The sequence below is a fragment of the Bos grunniens genome, chromosome 24 (genome assembly GCF_055505025.1).
Source record: "Bos grunniens cultivar Pamir isolate PY7600 chromosome 24, Bosgru_T2T1.0, whole genome shotgun sequence".
Taxonomy (NCBI): Eukaryota; Metazoa; Chordata; class Mammalia; order Artiodactyla; family Bovidae; genus Bos; species Bos grunniens.
In genome coordinates, this window is record NC_141188.1 from 32,085,065 (window position 1) to 32,111,023 (window position 25,959).

General features: G+C 36.0%; 1 protein-coding gene across 3 annotated transcripts in view; it reads right to left on the reverse strand.

Moving 5' to 3' along the window:
- TAF4B (TATA-box binding protein associated factor 4b) overlaps positions 1 to 25,959 on the reverse strand; it is a 108,936-nt gene that overhangs the window by 8,867 nt on the left and 74,110 nt on the right. For 2 of the 3 annotated variants that reach the window (XM_086372902.1, XM_086372903.1), the window contains one exon: positions 15,912 to 16,022. In XM_086372902.1, coding sequence (XP_086229028.1) covers positions 15,912 to 16,022 — 111 coding nt within the window. Of the gene's footprint in view, positions 1 to 15,911; positions 16,023 to 25,959 lie in introns of those variants that run through there. The other variant, XR_015153787.1, reaches the window with a different exon arrangement.

A 25,959-nucleotide genomic window follows, 5' to 3' on the forward strand; every position in this document is an offset into this window, starting at 1 on the left:
GTACACTTCTGCACAAAGTATGACTCAATAATATCAGTTATGTGAATGACCAGAACAGTGAAAATGAGCCATACTATGGGCTTTTAAATCAAGATCCTGCTGCTATTCTTACCTTTAAGCCAAATAAATCTGGGAGAACACCTGAAAGGTAAAGTCTTTTGATGACTTGTTCTTCTACATTATTCATCCCCACAAAGCTGCCACCAGACGGTATTTACTCAAAAGGCTATTTTCTGTCACTTTCTCCAAAGAGTCAGCAAGTCTTCAACCCACCAAGTAATACAACACACAAGAACAGCAAGCAACCAAATAAATGTCAATTCTGAAAAGTGGTAACTTACTGCAAGCTGAAAAGCCTGTATCAGTAGGATTTTCCTCTTCATACTCTGGTTATTTTCTTTAACATTTAATTAAGACACTTATAACGTCCTCCAAAAACTCAAGTAAACTATGTCCAGAAACAAGTTTTATCTATTATTCTATGAGAATTTCTTTAAAGGATTGCCAGTAAAATATTTTTCTTTCAGAGCCAGCTTTAATTTTATCCTTTCAGGATTGTAAATGTTTAAAAAAAAAAAAAAAAAAGCTACAGTATCTGTAAGGATTGCTGTGCCTCACAAGCAAAGATAGGTTTACCAGTATATTCAAATGTATTAATAGTAGCTTTGTTTAATTGAAACTCTGGTAATTCTAGAGTTGACTAATTGCATACAGACTGACAGAAAATGATACTAGAAAGAAATGAATTTACAGGGAAAATGAAAGAGCACTAGAAATGATAAATGTTAAAAAGCTGTTTTTATTTTCATAAATTCTTTAAGCAATATATGACCAAGTAATAACAATGTACTATGGAGGTTAAAACATACAGAAGTAAAACAGGTGAAGACAAATAACACAAAGGAGGGGAGGGATTTATATAATGGAATTCTACAGTTAAAAGGTTTTTACATGGTATGTGAAGTGGCATTCATTCAAGATTGAGTGTAAGCAGTTAACAATATTTACTGTACCTTTAGACAAATCTGTATAGCAACCATTAAAAAAAAACAAAAGAGGTATAGTTAAAAAGTTAAAAGAGGATATAGAATGGTATACTAAAACACTACTTGATTAACTCAAAAGATGAAAAGAATGGAGAAACAATAACAGCAACAAAAACAAGGACAAACAAATTAGCAATATGGTAGACTCAAATCAGCAGTAGCCACAGGACTGGAAAAGGTCAGTTTTCATTCCAATCCCAAAGAAAGGCAATGCCAAAGAATGCTCAAACTACTGAACAATTGCACTCATCTCACACACTAGTAAAGTAATGCTCAAAATTCTCCAAGCCAGGCTTCAGCAATATGTGAACCGTGAAATTCCTGATGTTCAAGCTGGTTTTAGAAAAGGCAGAGGAACCAGAGATCAAATTGCCAACATCTGCTGGCTCATCAAAAAAGCAAGAGAGTTCCAGAAAAACATCTATTTCTGCTTTATTGACTATGCCAAAGCCTTTGACTGTGTGGATCACAATAAACTGTGGAAAATTCTGAAAGAGATAGGAATACCAGACCACTTGATCTGCTTCTTGAGAAATCTGTATGCAGGTCAGGAAGCAACAGTTAGAACTGGACATGGAATAACAGACCGGTTCCAAATAGGAAAAGGAGTATGTCAAGGCTGTATACTGTCACCCTGCTTATTTAACTTCTATGCAGAGTACATCATGAGAAACGCTGGACTGGAAGAAACACAAGCTGGAATCAAGATTGGCGGGAGAAATATCAATAAGCTCAGATATGCAGATGACACCACCCTTATGGCAGAAAGTGAAGAGGAACTAAAAAGCCTCTTGATGAAAGTGAAAGTGGAGACTGAAAAAGTGGGCTTAAAGCTCAACATTCAGAAAATGAAGATCATGGCATCTGGTCCCATCACTTCATGGGAAATAGATGGGGAAACAATGGAAACAGTGTCAGACTTTATTTTTTGGGGCTCCAAAATCACTGCAGATGGTGATTGCAGCCATGAAATTAAAAGATGCTTACTCCTTGGAAGGAAAGTTATGACCAACCTAGATAGCATATTCAAAAGCAGACATCACTTTGCCAACAAAGGTTCGTCTAGTCAAGGCTATGGCTTTTCCTGTGGTCATGTATGGATGTGAGAGTTGGACTGTAAAGAAGGCTGAGCGCCGAAGAATTGATGCTTTTGAACTGTGGTGTTGGAGAAGACTCTTGAGAGTCCCTTGGACTGCAAGGAGATCCAACCTGTCCATTCTGAAGGAGATCAGCCCTGGGATTTCTTTGGAAGGAATGATGCTAAAGCTGAAACTCCAGTACTTTGGCCACCTCATGCGAAGAGTTGACTCATTGGAAAAGACTCTGATGCTGGGAGGGATTGGGGGCAGGAGGAGAATGGGACGACAGAGGATGAGATGGCTGGATGGCATCACTGACTCGATGGACGTTGAGTCTCAGTGAACTCCAGGAGTTGGTGATGGACAGGGAGGCCTGGCCTGCTGTGATTCATGGGGTTGCAGAGTCGGACATGACTGAGCTACTGAACTGAACTGAACTGAGACTCAAATCCAATCACAGTAATAACTGCATTAAATGTAAATGAACTCAATTGTCCAAATAAATTTTCATACTGGATACAAATTCAAAACTCAATTACGCACTACTTTAGGCGGCACTAATGATAAAGAACCCTGCTGCCAATGCAGGAGACGAAGAGATGCAGGTTTGATCCCTGGGAAGATCCCCTGGAGGAGGGCACAGCAACCCACTCTAGCATTCTTGCCTGGAGAACCCCATGGACAGAGGATATGACTGAAAGGTCTATAGGGAGGCAAAGAGTCCACGACTGAAGTGACTTAGCCCTAGCCAAGAGAAACCAGCTTTAAATAAAGACACAGATAGGTTGGAAGTAAAAGAACGGAGAAATGATAAATCATGAAAATACTAAGCATAAGAAGTGCTGGTGTGATATATGAATTTATCTCAACTAAAAATACAAACAAAAAAAATTTTTTTTAATAAAAATACAAACAAGTGGCACAGTCTGATAAGTCAAACAAACAAGTTGTAGTAAACATTTCAGTAACAACTTATATTTACTGTTTTCAAAACTGTCTACAATTCTTAGTAAAAATTGCATAAATAGAAATTCAAGAACATATTCTAACTAGGTACTGCTGCAATACTTAAGGCAGATACACTGTTTTCCATGAAAACCTGGGTTTTAACTGACAACATTAATTGAAAATCTGAATATTTTATTTAGGAATATTTCACAGAGAAATTTAGGGTTATTTTAACTAAGTAAATACTTGTATTACTGTTTTCTCTTTTCTTTATTCTTGTGTTTTTATGTTTTTTTCTCTCCTTTACTATCTTTTAAAGGGGATTTGGGAAGGATGAAAGATAAACCCATAATGTGCAATTCAACTTATTTCACAGGCAGTCCCTGAAGATAGCTGATAAAGAGTCAGCCTTTGAATCTCTGGAAAATTTTAAAGATCCAACTAAAATTCAGATTTATGTTTAAGTCATTTATGAAAAAGAGGCAGATTTGTTAATGAAAGTGTGAACAAAATTAAATGTGAAAAAATATACCTCAAAACATAAAAAGCTTCTTTATCTAAAATGATACATGCTCTCAATTCTAATGTAGCTACATGATATTTATAGAAACAAACCTGTTAAAATATCTAATTCTGTTTGTCCCCTAGTAGATTTTAAACTGCTGTGTTCCCCGAATCATTTCATGCTTAATATTTCAATTCTAATCTACCTACACCCTCAAATCATGAAAACTAGTAAATATGGTAAACAAAATAACATCTATGTAAGACTGATTGTTCAAATACCCTGAAGAATTCAACTCGGTTGTCTGTTTCAAAATACACCCATTTCTAAGGTATGAAAAAAACTGTCCATAAATTATTTTTAATGCTTAAATAAAATTTCAAAAATCCAAGTATTCTCCTTATAGGCTATCTTAGAGGTTGTTCACACTCCTGCACCATGTTCCATACATAAACAGAACCTCAACCTTTGAAGAGGGCAGAGAGAAGTGGCATAGATACAATAAATGAAAAGTTGCAGAAACTGGAACATTTTGAAATGTCTGATCACATCTGTTACTAACAAATGGATGGGAAAATAGGCATTCACGCAGTGGTGGAAACTGGCATAAACTTCTTGGAAATTAACATGGAAATATTTATTAAAATTTAAGATGTGAATATCCTTTGACCCAGAAGTCCCACTTCTAGAAATCAAGTCGGCAAAATAAATGGGTACATGATGACAGAGAATGCTAACTATTTATAATAAACAAATGAAAATATTTTAAATGTCTATCAGTGGATAACAGAATTGGCACAAAAGTATATAACCAACACAGGAAAATGTCCATATACACTGTTTCACAAGTTGTAAAATAGTACTTTTAGGATGATCCCATTATAGTGGTTAAGAGTACAGACAAACATCAAATTTTTTGATATGTATCTGGGGTTCTCTACTTACTAACTGTGGAACTCTGGAAAAGTCATCTTCCTTATACCTGAATTTTTTCATTTAGAGAAAATAATAGTAGAGGAGTTAACAAAAACTAACAAAGATAATACATTCTAAGTGCTTGGTAAAAGTAAACTATAGTTATTAATATGCAATTTGTGTGTGTGTGTGTATATATATATATATATTTGATCATAGGTATGGAATTGCGAATACCTGATAGATTTTCATCTATGAAAATGGCAAGTTGATAGGGTTTAACCTAATATATGCATGGATATTTCTGGAAAGGGTAACTCAAGAAACATGAGTTGTTTTTAATACTTTTATATCATTTTGACATTTTTCAACGTGATCAGAGTTAACACTCCTTCTCCCAAATAAAAAGCTATTTACTCTCGCAGACACAGGAGACCTCTTTCTTACCCCCTCAATCAATAATCCACCTTTTGATTATACTCTTCTGGAAATTGTTTCTTCTTCATTTCATAAGAAACTTGTAGGTACTGGAAAGGATCTTAAGAGATTACATACCTAAGTAAACTTAAACTAGTTTAAACAATGGAAGAAAGTTACCACTGAAATCTGCCTAATATTACATTCTAAAGAGCTTTGGTTTTAATAATTCTATATAACTATCCTTATATAAAGGTGGGAGGGAATTGAGAAGAAAAGTCAAGAAATGAAAACAAAATCATATTTTCTGACAGGTACAAAGAAATCTGTGGGCACTCTGTGTTTGAGACCACAGGCCTAGTGCTTTGAAAGCCCTAGCATGCTCCGTGTTGAAATGAGTCTTTTATTTTAAATTTATTTATTTATTTACTTGGCTATGCCAGGTCTTAGTTGTGGCACGTGGGATTTAGTTTCCTGACCAGAGATTGAACCCAAGCCCCCTGCACTAGAAGCTTGGAGTCTTAGCTCCTGGACTACCAGGAAGTCCCTGAAATGATTCTTGGAAAAGTAGTAATTAGGAATTCTCCTAATTCTAGTAATAAAATCCAGAAATTCCCTAACCATCTTCTCCGAAGACAAAGCAATGGAACCCATCTCACTCTGCCTCCTGATGTTTCCTCTTATCTGACAGACACACACGAACCACCATAGTTCCATTTGTTCTTGGACAGAACACTTTCTGGTACCATCATTACCTTTCCAGGATGTTCCACCTTTCCCAGACTTCACTTGTGGCTATGAGCAGGAAGTTGCTGCTAAGTCCTTGTTTTAAAAAACAGGTACATTGTTACCTGACACTTAACTAGCTAATTTTCACTTCCTTGAAGGGGCATACCAGCAAGGAACAGAAATAATGGGAGGGGGACAGGAAATACTGTTGTTAGGATTAGCATGGAGGGAAAAAAATGGCTACCTATCACACAGATTTCTTCAGAATCTCGGAGATAGTTCTTGGGGTTCACTAAGCTATTCTTTCATTGAATAGGTGCAGGCATCCTAAGACACTGAGGTGTTGTTATTTAGTGTTGCTAAGTCATGTTACTCTTTCCAATCCCGTGGACTGTAGCCTGCCAGGCTCCTCTGTCTATGGGACTGTCCAGGCAAGAATACTGGAGTGGGTTGATATTTCTTTCTCCAGGGGAATCTTCCCAACTCAGGGATCGAACCTGCCTCTCCTACATTGGCAGGTGGATTCTATACCACTGAGCCACAGGGGAAGCTCAAGACACTGAGGATTTAATATTATATCACGAGGAAGGGAAAATGTTTGTGCCACTATGATTCTGGTAAATTTTTTCTCAGGTATATTCAAATTAGTAGAATGCTCAAGTGATTTCAGGCTATCTATGAAGTGATTCGGAGAAGGCGATGGCACCCACTCCAGTACTCTTGCCTGGAAAATCCTATGGACGGAGGAATCTGATGGGCTGCAGTCCATGGGGTTGCGAAGAGTTGGACACGACTAGGCGACTTCACTTTAACTTTTCACTCCAAGAACCCACTCCAGTGTTCTTGCCTGGAGTCTTCTGAAAATTCCCTTCCCTCTCCATACCCTGTTGCCCCTCAAATCAAAGTACTCTAATACTTTAAACATCAAATTGGAGCTAAAGAGAAGGGCAGGTTGCTACAATAGATACTATCATAAGACTCCCAAGTTCTGAACAAAAAAGTTCCAATAATATCTATACCAAACTGTTACGAAACACTATTTGAAGTATAGTATTTTTTCAAAAGTTCAACTCTAAATACACATAAAAATTAATATAACTTTTTCAGAAATCACACTTCTGTAAGCTATGGCATGAAACATTCTTGCCAATGGAATTCAATACCCTATTTCTCTTTCCCTTTTTTTACTTACTGTCATATTCCTAATGCTTAGAACAATTCCTGGCATATAAGCAGGTAAATATGGACTCCAATATTTCTTTTTTTAAAAATTTATTTATTTGTAATTGAAGCATAATTTCTTTATGGTATTGTCAACATACTATTTTAAAATGGTCCTTTCTCACCTTTTTTCCCCTAAACGTCTACTCACAAAATACTGCAATGTGATGATTTCTATTATTAATGTTACAGAGAGACCATTAACCAATAAACGGTTAACCATACAGATTTACAGTTCTGCTGTAGAATCATTTTATAGGTTCTGTCCAAATAAAATTTGCTTGGCTAATAATATTTAAAGAATCCTTGGTTTAATAATAGTTACAAGTCTGCTTAAATGAAATGCCTTATTTTGAAGGTATACACACTTAAAAAGTACAATAAAGAAGAAATGAATTTTAGGGATGTACCTTTAATACCTGGGAGAAATAGAAAAACTGTTATCATTCTCTGACATTCATTTCTGAATTAGAATTCAACTGTGAAAAAAATATATTTGTCTGAAAGCAATTCTGATTCAATAAAATTTGTATTTATTACTAAGCAAAGTTTCAAAAAAATCCCTTCTCTTCCCCTAAAATCTTCAAAATTTTACAGGGCAGTACTCTAACCAGCTTCTAGACAGAAAGAGTATACACTTATCTATGTGGCAATAATTTCTTTGCTTTGTTTAGCAAACGAACACTCTTTAAAGAAACACATATTAGGCATATAAATACTATAAGCACCATGTAGTCGATCTGACATTTTAACCACTTAATCTTAAAAGAAATACCAGCATTTTCAAGCCAATGTGTTAGAAGGTCAAAACAAAATCTATCTTTATTTTCAACAAAATAAATATTGTTACGATGGCTGGATCATTAATAAGTTAGGTAAACTATTTGAAAGTATTGCTAATCGACAAATCAAGGAAGAAGTCAAAAAGGAAATAAAAATATGCATAAAAACAAATGAAAATGAAAACAACAATCCAAAACTTATGGGATTCAGTAAAAGCGGTGCTAAGGGGAAGGTTCATAGCAATACAAGCTTACATCAAGAAACAAGAGAAAAATCGAATAAATAACCTAACTTTATACTTAAAGTAACTAAAAAAAGAAGAAATGAAGAACCCCAGGGTTAGTAGAAGGAAAGAAATCATAAAAATTAGAGCAGAAATAAATGAAAAAGAAACAAAGGAGACTAAAGCAAAAATCAACAAAACTGAAAACTGATTCTTTGAGAAGATAAATAAAATAGACAAACCATTAGCCATACTCATCAAGAGAAAAAGGGAGAAGAATCAAATCAACAAAATTAGAAATGAAAATGGAGAAATCACAACCAACAACACAGAAATACAAAGGGTCATAAGCAACTATATGCCACTAGAATGGACAACTTGGAAGAAATGGATGAACTCTTAGAAAAGTATAACCGTCCAAAACTGAACCAGGAAAAAAAAGAAAATCTTAACAGACCTAACATATACACAGAAATTGAAACTGTAATAAAAAATCTTCCAACAAACAAAAAGCCCAGGACCAGATGGCTTCACAGGTGAATTAGACCAAAAATTAAAAGAGCCAACACCTATCCTACTCAAACTCTTCCAGAAAATTGCAGAGGAAGGTAAACGCCCAAACTCATTCTATGAGGCCACCATCACCCTAATACCAAAACCAGACAAAGATGCCACAAAAAAAGAAAACTACAGGCCAATATCACTGATGAACATAGATGCAAAAATCCTCAACAAAATTCTAGCGAACAGAATCCAACAACATATTAAAAAGATCATGCATCATGACCAAGTGGGCTTAATCCCAGGGATGCAAGGATTCTTCAAGATTTACAAAGCAATCAATGTGATATATACACCACATTAACAAATTGAAACATAAAAACCATATGAATATCTCAATAGATTCAGAGAAAGCCTTTGACAAAATTCAACACCCATTTATGATAAAAACTCTCCAGAAAGCAGGCACAGAAGGAACATACTTCAACATAATAAAAACCATATATGATAAATCCACAGTAAACATTACCCTCGATGGTGAAAAATTGAAAGCATTTCTCCTAAATTCAGGAACAAGACAAGGGTGCCCACTCTCACCACTATTGTTCAACATAGTTTTGGTAGTTCTGGCCATAGCAATCAGAGAAGAAAAAGAAATAAAAGGAATCCAGATTGGAAAAGAAGTAAAACTCTCATTGTTTGCAGATGACATGATCCTCTACATAGAAAACCCTAAAGACACCACCAGAAAATTACTAGAGCTAATCAATGAATATAGTAAAGTTGCAGGATATAAAATTAATACAAAGAAATGCCTTGCATTCCTATATACTAACAATGAGAAAACAGAAAGCAAAATTAAGGAAACAATCCCATTCACCATTGAGATGAAAAGAATAAAATACTTAGGAATAAATCTACTGAAAGAAACAAAAGACCTGTATATAGAAAACTATGAAATACTGATGAAAGAAATCAAAGATGACACAAATTGATGGAGAAATATACCATGTTCATGGATCAGAAGAATAAATACAGTGAAAAGAGTATACTACCCAAAGCAATCTACAGATTCAATGCAATCCCTATCAAGCTCCCAATGGTATTTTCCAGAGAACTAGAACAAACAATTTCATAATTTGTATGGAAATACAAAAAACCTCGAATAGCCAAAGCAATCTTGAGAAAGAAGAATGGACCTGGAGGAATCAACCTGCCTGACTTCAGACTATACTACAAAGCTATGATCATCAAGACAATATGGTCCTGGCACAAAGACAGAAATAAAGATCAATGGAACAAAACAGAAAGCCCAGAGATAAATCCACACACCTATGGACACCTTATGTTTGACAGAAGAGGCAAGAATATACAATGGAGAAAAGACAATCTCTTTAGCAAGTGGTGCTGGGAAACCACCTGTAAAGTGGTCAACCACCTGTAAAAGAATGAAACTAGAACACTTTCTAACACCATACACAAAAATAAACTCAAAATGGATCAAAGATCTAAACCTAAGACTAGAAACTATAAAACTCCTAGAGGAAGACATAGGCAAAACACACTCCGACATAAATCACAGCAAGATCCTCTATGACCCACCTCCCAGAGAATGGAAATAAAAGCAAAAATAAACAAATGGGACCTAATTAAACCTAAAAGCTTTTTCACAACGAAGGAAACTATAAGCAGGGTGAAAAGACAGGGTTCAGAATGGGAGAAAGTAATAGCAAATGAAGAAACTGACAAATAATTAACCTCAAAAATGTATGAGCATCTTGTTCAACTCAATACCAGAAAAATAAATGACCCGATCAAAAAATGGGCCAAAGAACTAAACAGACGTTTCTCCAAAGAAGACATACAGATGGCTAAAAAACATATGAAAAGATACTCAATATCAATCATTATCAGAGAAATGCAAATCAAAACCACAATGAGGAACCATCTCATACTGGTCAGAACAGCTGCTATCAAAAAGTCTACAAACAATAAATGCTGGAGAGGGTGTGGAGAAAAGGGAACCCTCTTACACTGTTGGTGGGAATGCAAACTAGTGTAGCCACTATGGAGAACAGTGTGGAGATTCCTTAAAAAAACTGGAAATAGAACTGCCATAGGACCCAGCAATCCTACTGCTGGGCATACACACTGAGGAAACCATAATTGAAAGAGACACGTGTACCTCAACGTTCACTGCAGCACTGTCTACAATAGCTAGGACATGGAAGCAACCTAGATGTCCATCAGCAGATGAATGGATAAGAAAGCTGTGGTACACAATGGAATATTACTCAGCTATTAAAAAGAAAGCATTTGAATCAGTTCTAATGAGGTAGATGAAACTGGAGCCTATTATACAGAGTGAAGTAGTCAGCAAGAAAAACACCAATACAGTACATTGACACCTATATATGGACTTTAGAAAGATGGTAATGATGACCCTATACATGAGACAGCAAAAGAGACACAGATATAAAGAACAGACTTTTGGACTCTGTTTTGAGAAGGCAAGGGTGGGATGATTTGAGAGAATAGCACTGAAACATTTATATTACCATATATGAAATAGATGACCAGTCCAAGTTTGATGCATGAAACAGGGCACTCAAAGCTGGGGCACTGGGACAACCCAGAGGGATGGGATAGGGAGGGAGGTGGGAGCAGGGTTCAGGATGGGGGACACATGTACACCCATGGCTGATTCATGTCAATGTATGGCAAAACCCACCAAAATACTGTAAAGTAATTAGCCTCCAATTAATATAAATAAAAATTTTAAAAAGTACTGCTAATCCAAAAAAGAGATTCTTTCTAATCCAAGGACCTAAAATTAATGGAGGAAGTAAAGTTATTCAGGACTTAACGTTCCAAAGACATCACCTAAGCAATATATATACAAAACACAAACATGCAAACATTCTAAATCTTTAAGTAGGTTCTAAATTACCACATAGGTATCTATACAGTCTATATTAATCTAAGAACTGATTTCATACACTTCAATGCACAGAAGTAAATTAAGGAGAAATTAAATACTCCAAAGTAGCAAATTTTAACAGTCCCCCTCCCTTAGACGCAACAGGCTTATGGAATAAATAGTTGGTTCTAAATGATAATTGGTACTTGTTGCTTTTTGCCAGAGTAACACCCGGAGACGGTGGCTGATGCTATTCAACTCTAGCAAGACTTCTGAGAATATTAAATGTAAATCTACATAGAGGATAGTTTAATATATAAATTGTACAACTAGAAAGATTTTTGAAGGATAAGAGGGAGTTTGGCATAACAAAAAAAAAGTCTAAAGGAAGAAGGTCTAAAACAAATTTCTCCAAATTTACTTTTGTTGATTCATTATCAACAAAAATGATAAGCTATGAATGCTGAATGTTCTAAGTTTAATTCTCTGAAATTTATATTTTTAAAAATTGCCACTACTTTATGCAGCGTTCCAAACTGAAAGCTCTCCCCTTCGGTACTAGAAAAACCTGCATTTGAACCAAGGATTTACTCCTCAAAGAGCAAGACTCCACCCCACTCCCCTCTGGGATTTTATGCTTATTCCAGCAAATTCAGACCAAACAGGTAACATTTCAGGTTTCCATCTATAAAGAAAGAGGCAGACACTAAGTAGACCCTCAATTTTTAGGTACAGAGTAATAAAAATATAAATGGTTTCAAATATCAATTTTGTGTTATTTGTGAGAATAAAAAAATCAAATTGTTAAAGGGTTTTTAACAATCCTGATTCATGCAATTTAAGCGACTGGAGGGGCAAATCAATCAGCAGTCTATGTAAACACTGAAAGAGCATATAGGAAGGTTCTCTCCAGTTTCCCATTTTTCAAAGAAAATTGCCTTTCAAAGAAAATTTAACTTTAAGTTAAAACACCATGAATACAAATCAACACAAAAAAGTAGTTTTCAGCTAATTTCAAAATAAGGATTGTACTAAAATGTCACCAACTCATTAAAGAAATGGACATTTTCAATTCAAGTTGGATTACTTAAAGTACTGGCTGTTTATAGTTCAGAAAAAGTCTGACAACGATCTAAGTTAAAAATACAGGAATAAAGGGGAAAATATATGTGCCTAAATTCTCAAAACTGAAGAAGCACCAAGGAAACAAACACTTCAATATATTTATAGCCAAGTTAGAACATATATCTGTTTTGAAATTTAAAAATTAAAAATTTAAATTTAAATTTCTATTAAATAAATAAAAATTAAATAAATTTCCATTTTAATACTGATATAAACTGATTTTTTTAAATCACCGTTTTGAATATCAATAGTACATTTCATTTCTGCCCCCTGTAACCTATAGACTTTCTCAGATTCAAACATACAATAAATGAAAAGTACTTTACAATCTCTGATTATTAGAAACCAGGGAACCTTTAATGTTTCTGAGATTTGTGACAAACTCAAATGACACATAAAAATGAAGCTTTGAAAAAATTAATCAAAAAGTAGGGCAGGAACTCAGACATTCCTGTATCTTTCTCAAAGGAGTTATGATATTATAAAGAATAACTACGTGGATGAAGAAATTTACAAATAACTGTTCTTGCCAAAAAGAAAAAAGTATGCTAACGAGGCCATATTTATAGGAATGTGCTTAATGATGAAAGAGCATGCCCCACTTTTAATAAAATATTTGCACACATTTATATACAAATAGACCAATAATAAAGGACAGTGGGTTGTCCTGTGGTAGAGAAGTAGGAACATAAAAATTTCTACTGGACTAGTTTTACCATATTTTTAAAATATACTAAGATTTGGAACCTCAAGGTCACAAAAAGACAAATACTGTATGATTCATTCCACTTACATGAGGAATCTAAGTAATCAAATTACAGAATCAAAGTAGAGTGTTGTTTACCAGGGGCTGGGAAAGGGGAAGATGGGGAGTTATTCAATGGGTATAGAGTTTCAGTTTTGCAAGATGAAAAAGTTCTGCGGGTGTGGGGTGCAGCAATGTGAATATGCTTACCACCACTGATCTGTGCACATAAAAATGGTTGAGATGGTTAAGAAAAAAGATTTGGCAGCAATACATAAATAATCATAAACAGATAAAAATAATCTATAAACAGTAGACTGGTCCCATGCACTTATATGCAGCTACTAGCCACGTGTGCCTATTAAAATTTACATGAACTTTTTAGAGTTAAAATTTCATTTCCTCAATCACAGTAGCCATAGCTCAACTGCTCAACAGTCGTTATGTAGCTGTTGAGGGCAGCTCAGACTCCGTAAGTGTTCATCACAGGAAGTTCTATTAGATAGCACTGGGTCAGACTCAAATATATACGGGAATTTGTATTTGACACAAAACTGTCTGTGATAAAGGTGGCACAACCAATCAGTGGGGAAAGAATTACCGAGGAAACAGAGTTGGGACAGTCTGCTCGTCTGGAGAACGAGGAGGCAGAAAGCGAGTAAAGCTAAAAGCAGATCTCACCCATTATTCCGAGCAAACTCTGAATGAATCAGAGACTTATACTTTAAAGCTGAAATGATAAAAGGACTAACTCATAAGTCTAATTATTAAGAAAGGGCTTTCCAAACACAATGGAATTCGAGAAGGACAAAAGAAAATGACTGATTTTTTTTTTAATTTAACAAAATACAAACTTTCATATGAATAAAGCCCAGACAAACTGAAAAAAAAGTGAAGGGGGGTGTGGAGTGTTCCATTTTTTTAAATCTATTAAAAAATATAACATAGGGGGGAGAAAATAAATTGAAAGTGTCAATATACCCATGAAAAAATTGCTCAATTTCACTTGGAATTTAAACACTATTAAAAATTGCACTTCCAGTCATCAGATGGAAAAGATTATCCCCAGGGTTAATGACTGTGTGGAAAAACAGGCATGAATGGATGCAAAACCTGATACAAATCATTTAGGGGGCAATTTAAAAATATTTATCAAAAGTGAAAAGCAACAAATAATTTATGGGTAAAATGATACTGAATCTAGGATTGTGTTGAAAATAACCTGAGGAGTAAAAAACTTACCTGAGAAAGTTGGTGCAGATATAAATAAAACAAAATTTGGCATAAAATGATAGTAGTTGCATGGGGATGGTAAGTATGTAGGGGATTCATTATACTACTCTATCTTTGAATATGTTTTAATTTTTCCAAAGTTGTTCCTATCATGCACTCTTTAACCCAGGAATTTCATTTTTAGGAATTTAGCTTATAGATACACTGAACAAGTACAACAGTGGAAGTACAAGGACACTCTCTGAGGTAACGGAAGCATCTGGAAGCAACTAAATTTCCATTAGAGAACTGGCTAAATAAATTGTTTATCTAAACAAAGTGATGTAACATACCTTTAAAAAAATGGAGGTAAATTATATGAGAGAGATTATGGAAAAGGGGAAAAGTATCAAGAGCAGAACAACAGATACAATTTGATTGCATTTGGTAAAAACAAAATCAAATGTGAATTTGTGAAGGCACATGAGATACACATCTATATTCATAATAAATTCTATGAGGATATGTGAGAATCTGAACGGTGGTTACATCTGGTTGGGCAGGGGATGGGGGACTAGAAATCTGGGAGGGGGAAACTCATCTTTTTCAAACATTTTTATACTATGAATTTTTTTGCATGTGAACGTATTATATCCATTACATTTTTATTAATAAAAAGAACTAGACTTTTAAAATCTCTCCTCTACAGAGATGACTATCATTTATCAGGAACTGTTAATGTTTTGGGTCAGCTGGGAAGAGCTTGTCCCAGAGCACATTTAAGTTTTATAGAGCAGAACAGAGGAGCCACAGTTTCTTTATTACTGACCCAACTCAGGGCTCTTTCTCACTCTTGTATCTTAGCCCCAATGACCAATCTGAAAATCTAGCATTATAGATTAATTAATCTAGAATAATCGCTCTAAAGATGTAAGATCCTTCCTTGGTGTTAATCAAACAATTAATGATATTTACTGAATATATATTAATATGTACCTGGTCCTGTGGGAGATTCAAAGGAAAAGGATTACAGTCTTGCTCAAGAAGTTCATAATCTCTCATAATAAACCGAAGAGAAAATACTCATGTGAGGAGTAGAGAACGGTTAATGCCATGCAAACACATTACATGCAGAGAAAAAGAGAAGTTAGTGTGGGTACGCAGAATAAAGCCATGGTAGAAAAAAGAGGGCAGACTTGATCTTAACAGATGAGCTGGATTTAGACACCCAGCGAGGAGAAAATTATATAAAACTGCCTGGAAGAATGTACAGGAAAAATCTGAGATAGTGAAACTCAGTATGACCAGTGGTGGGGGACGGGAAGAAGTATAAAACAAGTAGTAAGTTGGAGGAAAGTTCAAGGTGATACATATTTTTACGAACAAGCAAAAATTAAGATTTTATAAAATAGGCAAAGGAGAGCTTTAACCAGCATTTGGCAGCAACAGTGTGCAAGGCAGAGTAAATTATCTGCATTCTTTGTTTCCTTTAGGCCTGCTTTTTTGACATGACAAATAAAAGGACAAACTTTGTTTCCATACCTCACTTCCAGACCCGGACTCTAGTGGTCTCTTCTTCCTTGGTCCAATAGCCGCAAGAGCTGTGAGATTAGCATCTCTCTGCTGTATCTGTGCAAGCTCCAACTGTTGTAACTGGAAGACAGAATTAAAAAAAAAAAAATCGGTGTTTACACACAGCCATGCTCAGAGAGGGGAAAGAAACTGACCACTAAGCCCACTTCTCTGTTCTTTCCCAAATACGTGACAGTGCAAAATAAATATCAGATCAAAATAAGTATCAGATTTCCCTGACAGCCAAGTGTACATCATATTCTGATTCCTTTCCTCTGATAAACTCTTTAGTCCTGAATCTCTAAACAGAAGAGGCAGAATTTAGGTAAGGAAGAAGTACAGAATAGAACAGAAGAAAGACATCTAGAGCTTAATCTCTCCATAAGTTTAAGCACAGATAAGAAATGCCTAAAGAGTAAGTTGAACCGTAAACTGTAGTGAAAGCGGCCAAACTACAGTCAAACTTTTCAGATTAAAAGTGAATTACAGTTGACCCGTGAACAATGAATGTGGGGTTAGAGGTGCTATCTATGCAGTAGAAAATTTACATGTAACTTATAGTTGGCGTTCCATATACCTTATAACAAACATATAACTAAATTAAAGAATCTGCCTGCAAGTAGGAGACGGGGTTCTAACTCTGGGTCAGGAAGACCCCCTGGAGAAGGGAATGGCTCCCCACTCCAGTATTCTTGCCTGGAGAATTCTATGGACAGAGGAGTCTGGCAGGATACAGTCTATGGGGACGCAAAGAGTTGGACATGACTGAGCAGCTAATACACAACGCATAATTAAATTTACATATAACTTATAGAGGTTTCTGCATATCTATGTATCCATTAACTCAATGAACTGCAAGTCATGTAGTACTAGGTACTCAGTGAAAAAAATATACACTTAAGTGAATCCACACAGTTCAAACCTGTGTTGTTCAAAGGTCAACTGTACTTAAAAATGGATAGTTTTTATGTATTATAGGAAATAGTTGTATATGATTTACAAAGCACTTCCTTAACATTAATTCATTTAATCCTTACAATCACATTGAAAGGTATATATTGTTATAACAACATGAAAAGTATACATGTACTTTTTTTTTAAACTAAGGGAGACAGTGAGGCTTTAAAGAGGTTGGGAAAACATCATAAAGGTCACACAAGTAATAAGTGATAAAAACGGAACTCAGAGCCATAAAAACCTTTTCAATATATCACACTTTTTATGGATTTACTCTATATTTATCTTCACGTGAAAAATTGAAAGTGAGTGTACTGCTATTACTATGGTTAACCAGAATGATGAAATCTACAAGGTATAATTTTTTGATATTTGGGCACTAAGCTGTACACAGTATCTATCAAAGATGTTCTATTAAGGTAAATAATATAAGTGAGAAATAAATGCATGAAACACTGCATCATTTCACCAAGGCAAGTGTCAAACGGTATTCTTTTTTTAAAAAGAAAACAAAGTAAAGAAGTCAAAATAAAATATCACTACACAGATTCTTGGGCTTTTCCAGAAGAGAAATAATGTTCAATTCCTACCAAAAATCTTGTTACTGTGGAGAAAAAGGGAGAAAGAACTAGGTAGTGATTGCTAGATAAATATTCAAACAAGATCAGACTCCAAAATAGTCAACTGAAGTAACCTATTGGGGAACCATAAATATATCCTGAGAGTATTCTTCTAAAAGAGCACTATCCAAATTTTTAACACTGAAAAAAAAAAAAAAAAAAAAAGACCAGATAAAAGCAGGAAACAGTTTGGGATGAAGTAGGCCATCTCAGAGAGATAACTTCAAATTACTTTATAATATCAAAGGAAAGACAAAGAACAAGCCAGTAAGCTATAGGTAACTGAGTCTAACAAAGCTGAAGAAAATGAACTAGGAACCACTTCCCTTTTACTCCACAAATCACAGGGCAGAAATCCGTCCTGTAAACTATGTATTTACGTATATATAAACTGTTAGAAGGAGAAGGCAATGGCACCCCACTCCAGTACTCTTGCCTGGAAAATCCCAGGGACGGGGGAGCCTGGTGGGCTGCCGTCCAGGGGGTTGCACAGAGTCGGACACGACTGAAGTGACTTAGAAGCAGCAGCAGCAGCAAACTGTTAGAAAACTATTTTCGGGAGTTGTAAACTATCTTTTGTTGAGGCTGGTCTTACAGTTTTAGAGTCTGATGCTGTCACAATACAGAACTTCAGGGTGACAAAATACAATTTTAGCTAATCTACCTGTAGCACAAATCAAACAACAAGCTATATTTTAAAGTCTTTCCCTGTAGAGAAATGGTATCTGCAAGACAGTCACATCAAACAGTTTTAAAATTGACCTCTGTCATCAGATTCCTCTCCCTATAAAGTAAAATATTTTCTCTCTGCAAATTATACTTTGGTTTTCAGAAATCTCACACACAATGCTGTAGAAAATTTTGCAAAACTCTTAACAAAAATAGAAACTGACCATAGTTAGGTGGGTCCTGTATTTACAATAAACTCTTAAACTCAATATATCGTGGCCAGCACAATACACTGTGGATGAAGACATGTAAACTTTCTGTGTGATAAAAGCAGTCACTGAATTAGAGGTTTCCTAGTGGAAACAAGATTGCAAGCGACATGATTATTTACACAGAAAATTTCAAGGTAGTTATAAAAAACAAAATTAAAGAACTTCCCAGGACTAATAATGAGTTTAAGCAAGGCTACAAGATGCAAGTCAATACACATAATAATCACATTTCTAAATACCATTAAGGTAAAGTCAGAAACTTAAATTTTTAAAAATGCTGCTTAAAATAGCTTTCCCCCGAATGAAATAAGTATAAATCTAATACATACAGATACTTGTATGCTATAAACCACAAGATGCAGATGAAAGAAATAAAAACAGATAAATGGAGAGATACACTGTGTTCATGGACTGTAAGATTCAACAATCCGTGGACTGTAAGAAACAGTAAAGGTTCAATTCTCTCCAAACTGACCTTCAAACAATGTAATTCCAATAAAATTTTTTTTTGTAGATATGTATAAATTGATAGTAAAATTTATATGGAAAGTGAAATCAGAATCTAAATCAATTTGGGGGGGGAGGGAATAAAATTGGAAGAATTACACCATGCAATTTTAAGAATTACTTATATAAGGCTATAGTAACCAAAATAATGTGGTTTTGACAAAGGAATGGGCACAGATTAATGAGACAGGATAGGGAATCGAGAAACAGATTCATGTAAACATGGCCAGTTTATTTTTGACCAAGGTGAAAAACAACTCAATTGAGAGAGCAGTTATTTCAACAAATTGAGCAACTGAACATTCACAGGCAAAAAAAAAAAAATGAACCTTGAACCTCACACATTATACAAAAATTAACCTCAAAATGTAAGATCTAAATTTTTAACAAAAAGTGTAAGGAAAAGCTTTCATGACTTATGGCCCAGCAAAGAATTCTCAGCCACTGACAGCCAGAGCAGGTCTATTTTTTTTTTGACATCAGATCAGATCAGATCAGTCGCTCAGTCATGTCCGACTCTTTGCGACCCCATGAATCGCAGCACGCCAGGCCTCCCTGTCCATCACCAACTCCCGGAGTTCACTCAGACTCACGTCCATCGAGTCAGTGATACCATCCAGCCATCTCATCCTCTGTCGTCCCCTTCTCTTGCCCCCAATCCCTCCCAGCATCAGAGTCTTTTCCAATGAGTCAACTCTTCGCATGAGGTGGCCAAAGTACTGGAGTTTCAGCTTTAGCATCAGTCCTTCCAAAGAAATCCCAGGGCTGATCTCCTTTAGAAGGGACTGGTTGGATCTCCCTGCAGTCCAAGGGACTCTCAAGAGTCTTCTCCAACACCACAGTTCAAAAGCATCAATTCTTCGGCGCTCAGCCTTCTTCACAGTCCAACTCTCACATCCATACATGACCACAGGAAAAACCATAGCCTTGACCAGACGGACGTTTGCTGGCAAAGTAATGTCTCTGCTTTTGAATATGCTATCTAGGTTGGTCATAACTTTCCTTCCAAGGAGTAAGCGTGTTTTAATTTCATGGCTGCAGTCACCATCTGCAGTGATTTTGGAGCCCAAAAAAATAAAGTCTGACACTGTTTCCACTGTTTCCCCATCTATTTCCCATGAAGTGGTGGGACCGGATGCCATGATCTTCGTTTTCTGAATGTTGAGCTTTAAGCCCACTTTTTCAGTCTCCACTTTCACTTTCATCAAGAGGCTTTTTAGTTCCTCTTCACTTTCTGCCATAAGGGTGGTGTCATCTGCATATCTGAGGTTGTTGACATTTCTCCTGGCAATCTTGATTCCAGCTTGTGTTTCTTCCAGTCCAGCGTTTCTCATGATGTACTCTGCATATAGGCTAAATAAAGAGGGTGACAATATACAGCCTTGACGTACTCCTTTTCCTATTTGGAACCAGTCTGTTGTTCCATGTCCAGTTCTAACTGTTGCTTCCTGACCTGCATACAGATTTCTCAAGAGGCAGATCAGGTGGTCTGGTATTCCCATCTCTTTCAGAATTTTCCACAGTTTATTGTGATCCACACAGTCAAAGGCTTTGGCATTTGACATGTTTGACTTCAAAAAAATTAAAAATTTTTGCTCTGTAAAAGACAGTTAATAGAAAGAAAGGACACACTATTTTTCTCTTCAATTTATATGCTTTTTCTTTTTTTGCCTTATTGTACTAGCAATATAATGTTTCCATTAGGAAACAAATCTTGTACTAGCAATATAATGTTTCCATTAGGAAACAAATCTTTAGAAGCAAGCATTCAGACTTTTGATCATTAAGAATGGTATTAGTGGGAGAGTTTTAACAGAGGTCCTATATCAGACTGAGAAAGTCTCTACTATTTCTAGATTGCTTAGAGTTTTATTAATAATGCATGGTGAAATCTGCAAACATAGATCTGCCTCCGGTGAAATGGTCACATGGTTTTTCTTTCTTGGACAATTATTACGTTCAGTTCAGTTCAGTCCCTCAGTCAAGTCTGACTCTGCGACCCCATGAACCGCAGCACGCCAGGCCTCCCTGTCCATCACCAACTCCCAGAGTCCACCCAAACCCGTGTCCATCGAATCGGTGATGCCATCCAACCATCTCATCCTCTGTCGTCCCCTTCTCTTCCTGCCCTCAAATTTCCCAGTATCAGGGTCTTTTCAAATGAATCAGCTCTTCTCATCAGGTGGCCAAAGTACTGGAGTTTCAGCTTCAACATCAGTCCTTCCAATGAACACCCAGGACTCATCTCTTTTAGGATGGACTGGTTGGACCTCCTTGCAGTCCAAGGGACTCTCAAGAGTCTTCTCCAACACCACAGTTCAAAAGCATCAATTCTTCTGTGCTCAGCTTTCTTTATAGTCCAACTCTCACATCCATACATGACCACTGGAAAAACCACAGCCTTGACTAGATGGACCTTTGTTGGCAAAGGAATGTCTCTGCTTTTTAATATTTTATCTAGGTTGGTCATAACTGTCCTTCCAAGGAGTAAGTGTCTTAATTTCATGGCTGCAATCACCATCTGCAGTGATTTTGGAGCCCAGAAATAATAAAGTCTGACACTGTTTCCACTGTTTCCCCATCTATTTCCCATGAAGTGATGGGACTGGATGCCATTTCTGAATGTTGAGCTTTAAGCCCACTTTTTCAGTCTCCACTTTCACTTTCATCAAGAGGCTTTTTAGTTCCTCTTCACTTTCTGCCATAAGGGTGGTGTCATCTGCATATCTGAGGTTATTGATATTTCTCCCGGCAATCTTGATTCCAGCTTGTGCTTCTTCCAGCCCAGCGTTTCTCATGATGTACTCTGCATATAAGTTAAAAGAGCAAGGTGACAATATACAGCCTTGACGTACTCCTTTTCCTATTTGAAACCAGTCTGTTGTTCCATGTCCAGTTCTAATTGTTGCTTCCTGACCTGCATACAGGTTTCTCAAAAGGCAGGTGAGATAGTCTGGTATTCCCATCTCTTTCAGAATTTTCCACAGTTTATTGTGATCCACACAGTCAAAGCCTTTGGCATACTAATTTTTGAATACTGAACCAGATTTGCCTTGCTGGGATAACTGCTTCTTGGTCAAGATACATTATTTTTAGGTATCACTAGATTTGTTTTGCTAATATTTTCGTGAAGATGTTTACACTTATGTTCATGAGGCATATTGATCTATACTGTTGGCTGGTATGCAGATTAGGTCAGGGTCACATATGACAAGTGTGTAGCTCGAGTGGGAACAAGAAATAAACAGAAGAATATGGGGTTGCTTTCCTGAGCTCCTCCCTTTCTACCTCCTCTTCCCAGTAATTCCTGGTTCCTTGGGGCTCACTCCTCTTTTTGTCTCTCTGGCTATAAGGCTGGGGCTTTAGTTACTCTTCTTGGCCATGTAGTTCTGTGACTGTGTCCATGTCTAGGATCAAGCAGCAAGTATGAAAACAGAAACCAAAAGCTTACTAGGCAGAATCAGAGGAGCTATCTTGCTAGTTATTAGCCTTTATAATTCAACCTCAGCTTTCAGGAAAATAGTATATTCCACATAATCTCAACTGGACACTTTCCCCCTTACACTCAAACACAGTTCTTTATATACTGTTGAAAAGAAATATAATATACTATATTGATATAAGATTAAGAACTTTTTCCCCAGTTCTTACTCTTATATTCTTTTTTTATTCTCAACCTCTGGAAGGAAACCACTCCCCCAACACACACATACAAAATTGGTATGTTAGTTAGTTTTTGGAAACAGACATATCCATGGTCAATCTCAGGCTTGTATTTAAAAGCCTGATGGCATCTTTCTTAAAGGTCTCCATAGCTAATGTTTTTAAGCTACTGGTTTTCCCTCTAATACCTCACCTTTCCCTAAATTATGACAGCTTTATAATACAAGCAGAGTATGTATTGTCACATTCATTTTAAATACAAGAAAATGGGTAAGTTTAAAGAGGTCAAGTGACTTTCCCACAGTGAAATCGAGACAATGGTAGACTGAATCTAGCATCCAAGACCCCTGACTCCTACCTCAATGCTCCCTCCACTATAATACATACATTTTCCCACAAAAGGAAAACATGTCTCTCAAGACACACAGATCCCATATTCAAAATTAAAGATGCATACTCCCTTCTGAAGAAGCTCTAAATAAAAAATAAAATGTCATCTTTTTCACGTACACCAATCCAGAGATACAACCAAAAAGGTCTCTTGTGAAAATATCCATTAAAAAACCTACTGTAGCTTTCCTGTGTCCAAAAGAACCAAGTGAATGGTAACTGGATGGGGCCTGAACTGTGCCAATTCTCAGAGTCCCCAAATCATAGTATTTAATTTAACCTTCTATGACTATGCAGTCAATGGGAAAAGAAAAGTGATAGATTTTAAAGGCCACCTTCTTCCTCCTCCTGGACCAAGGATTATAAGTGTAGTCTCCAGAGCAGCAGCAGCAATTGCAAAATCAGTGGAAATTGGTCAGAAATGTGAATTCTCAGGCCTCACCCAGGCCTGCTGTATCATAGGTGCCTGGGACCCAGCAATCTGTGTTTTAACAAGTCCTCCAGATAATTCTATGTATACCTGAGTTTGAGAACCACTTAGACTACCAATGCTTTGAAACACGGCAATTCTGTTTCTCTGCTATGTATACAAGTTCTTTATAACTTGTCATTTTAAGAACACCTTCTCCATACTACATTAATTTGATTGCTAGAATGTACTTTTAATGACAAATTTCATTTTGCCCTGTTCAGTGTTCCATGAATTTTGACTCCTGTAGAACTAGCATAAAGTTTAAACACAATTTGCTATAATTTAACAGTTAGCCTTCACCATCACATTTCATTGACTCCATATCTTTTAAAATTTCATTATAAAAAAGTCCCTTACCCTTCTTGTACCTAAATAATATATTTTCTAATCAGTAATGAGTCTTATGAGTCAGTATTCTATTTATTGCACAATAATGTTTTATGGAGAATTGTATTTCTTATAGTTCTTCTATCTTATACAATCAAAAACCCCAAGTACTTCAGGGTACTGTTATGCATTTTAATCATTTAATACTTATTTTTGTAGTTTCCAGAGGTAGCACTGTGAGACTAATGTGCCAGTAGCTACATGTCTTGCATTCCTTTTTCTTTCTTCTATTGTCTGATAACAAATGAAAATGGGAATGCTAGGAATTGTTATACAGAAAATGAATTCTTTGTCTCACTCTGCACAGATGTACTGAACTCACATTCCCACAGGAGAAAGAAGATATTTAAAAGGAAATAAGAGTCACAATATATATAACAAATGTTTAAGGAGTCAGGCTGTTTGAACTCCAAGGTCAGATGGCTTGCTCCATAGAATTCTGGATGATGTGGTAAGAAAGGAAAACACTGAAGGCTAGATGGTAATCTAGGACACACAGCACACATTTCAGACAAGTCTGCAGATGCACTGAACAAAAATGCCCCTGCTTGTTTGAAGTCACAATCTGGCAATTAGTAATCTATTTAAAACCTTTCACAAACGGACAGTGAAATGGAAGAATGTCAGTACTTACATTTTTGTAAAAGTATCTAAGGGAATAAAAAAGCCATCACAATTTAAAAGTGACCATATTTAAAATATAAACTTGCAATAAAAAGAGAGGACACGTATAATGATGTTTTTCTAGGAAAAAATAGAAAACAGGAAAAAGATGGCCCCGAAGTTGCAATTAGAATTCAAGAGGGAAGGGATATAGGGATATATGTATTCTTATGGCTGATTTGCATTGTTGTATGGCAGACACCCACACAACACTGTAAAGCAATTATCCTCCAATAAAAATAAATTTAAAGAAAGTTTGATATCCACAGCCATTTTAGCCAGACAACAAGGTTTTCAAATAGACAGATAACCTGTCAGGTCAATAAGAATAGAATGTAGCAGGAGCTACTTCACTGGATTGAGATTAAGCTGAAGGCAAACCCAAAGGCAGCCTACTTTATTTTTATTTGGCTGCACTGGATCTTAGTTGGGGCATATGAGATCTAGTTTCCCCAACCAGGGATCGATCCCAGGCCCCCGGCAATGGGAGCGCAGGGTCTTAGCTACTGGACCACCAGGGAAGTACCCAGTTTACTCTTTTTTAATGTGCTGAATGAGAATGACAAAATTGGAAGAAGTCAACAGGAAGGATGAAAAGAAATTAGACACCTTTATAAAAACCTGCTCAATTGAACACAGTTTGTCGAGAAGGAATGCATAGATTCTAAAACTGTATTAGAGACAAGAAAACCAAGGGGAGAAATGACCAAGATCAAAACTCTAGCCCTTAACATCTAAAAGCAATCATGAAGTATAAGCCTATGTACAAACGGGACTCAAGCTGTGCTTTAATATTTATATGACAGACATCATTGCTGAAACATTTCTCAGGATCAATAAAGCCTACAGCTTCTTTAAATAGTTTTTTGGAGTTGTATATTTGTAAGATACGGTCATTAATCTATTTCCTGTGCCCAGCTTGGTAGGTAGGTAATTACCTGGAAAAGGAGACCAAAGCAGTTTTAATTGGGAAACTGGAAGGCATCTGTACTAATTTTCGTGACTGGACAGTGAAAACTTCCTAAACAGCCAAATACTAAAACATTACAAAACCAAAGCTTTATAGTTTATACCAGTGTGATAACAATTAACACATTCCAAATGATAACCTTACAAATGACGATATAACAATTCAACTCTATAAGACAGGGTCTGGCATTGAACCTGGACTGGCATCTCGTTTTAGGATTTATTAGCACAATATTTTCAAAATAAAAAATACAGATGTGAAGCACGCTTCATATTTTTCTTATAATTGAAAGGAATTTAATAAACTAAATTTCTGTATTTTGTAGCTTTTCCATATTTACCTTCAAATTTATTAAATAAATATTTGAAGTGGTAAACTTCAAAAAAAAAAAAAGACAGGGTCAATGATTATTGCAACCAAACAAAATACGGTGTTTTGCTATATTTAA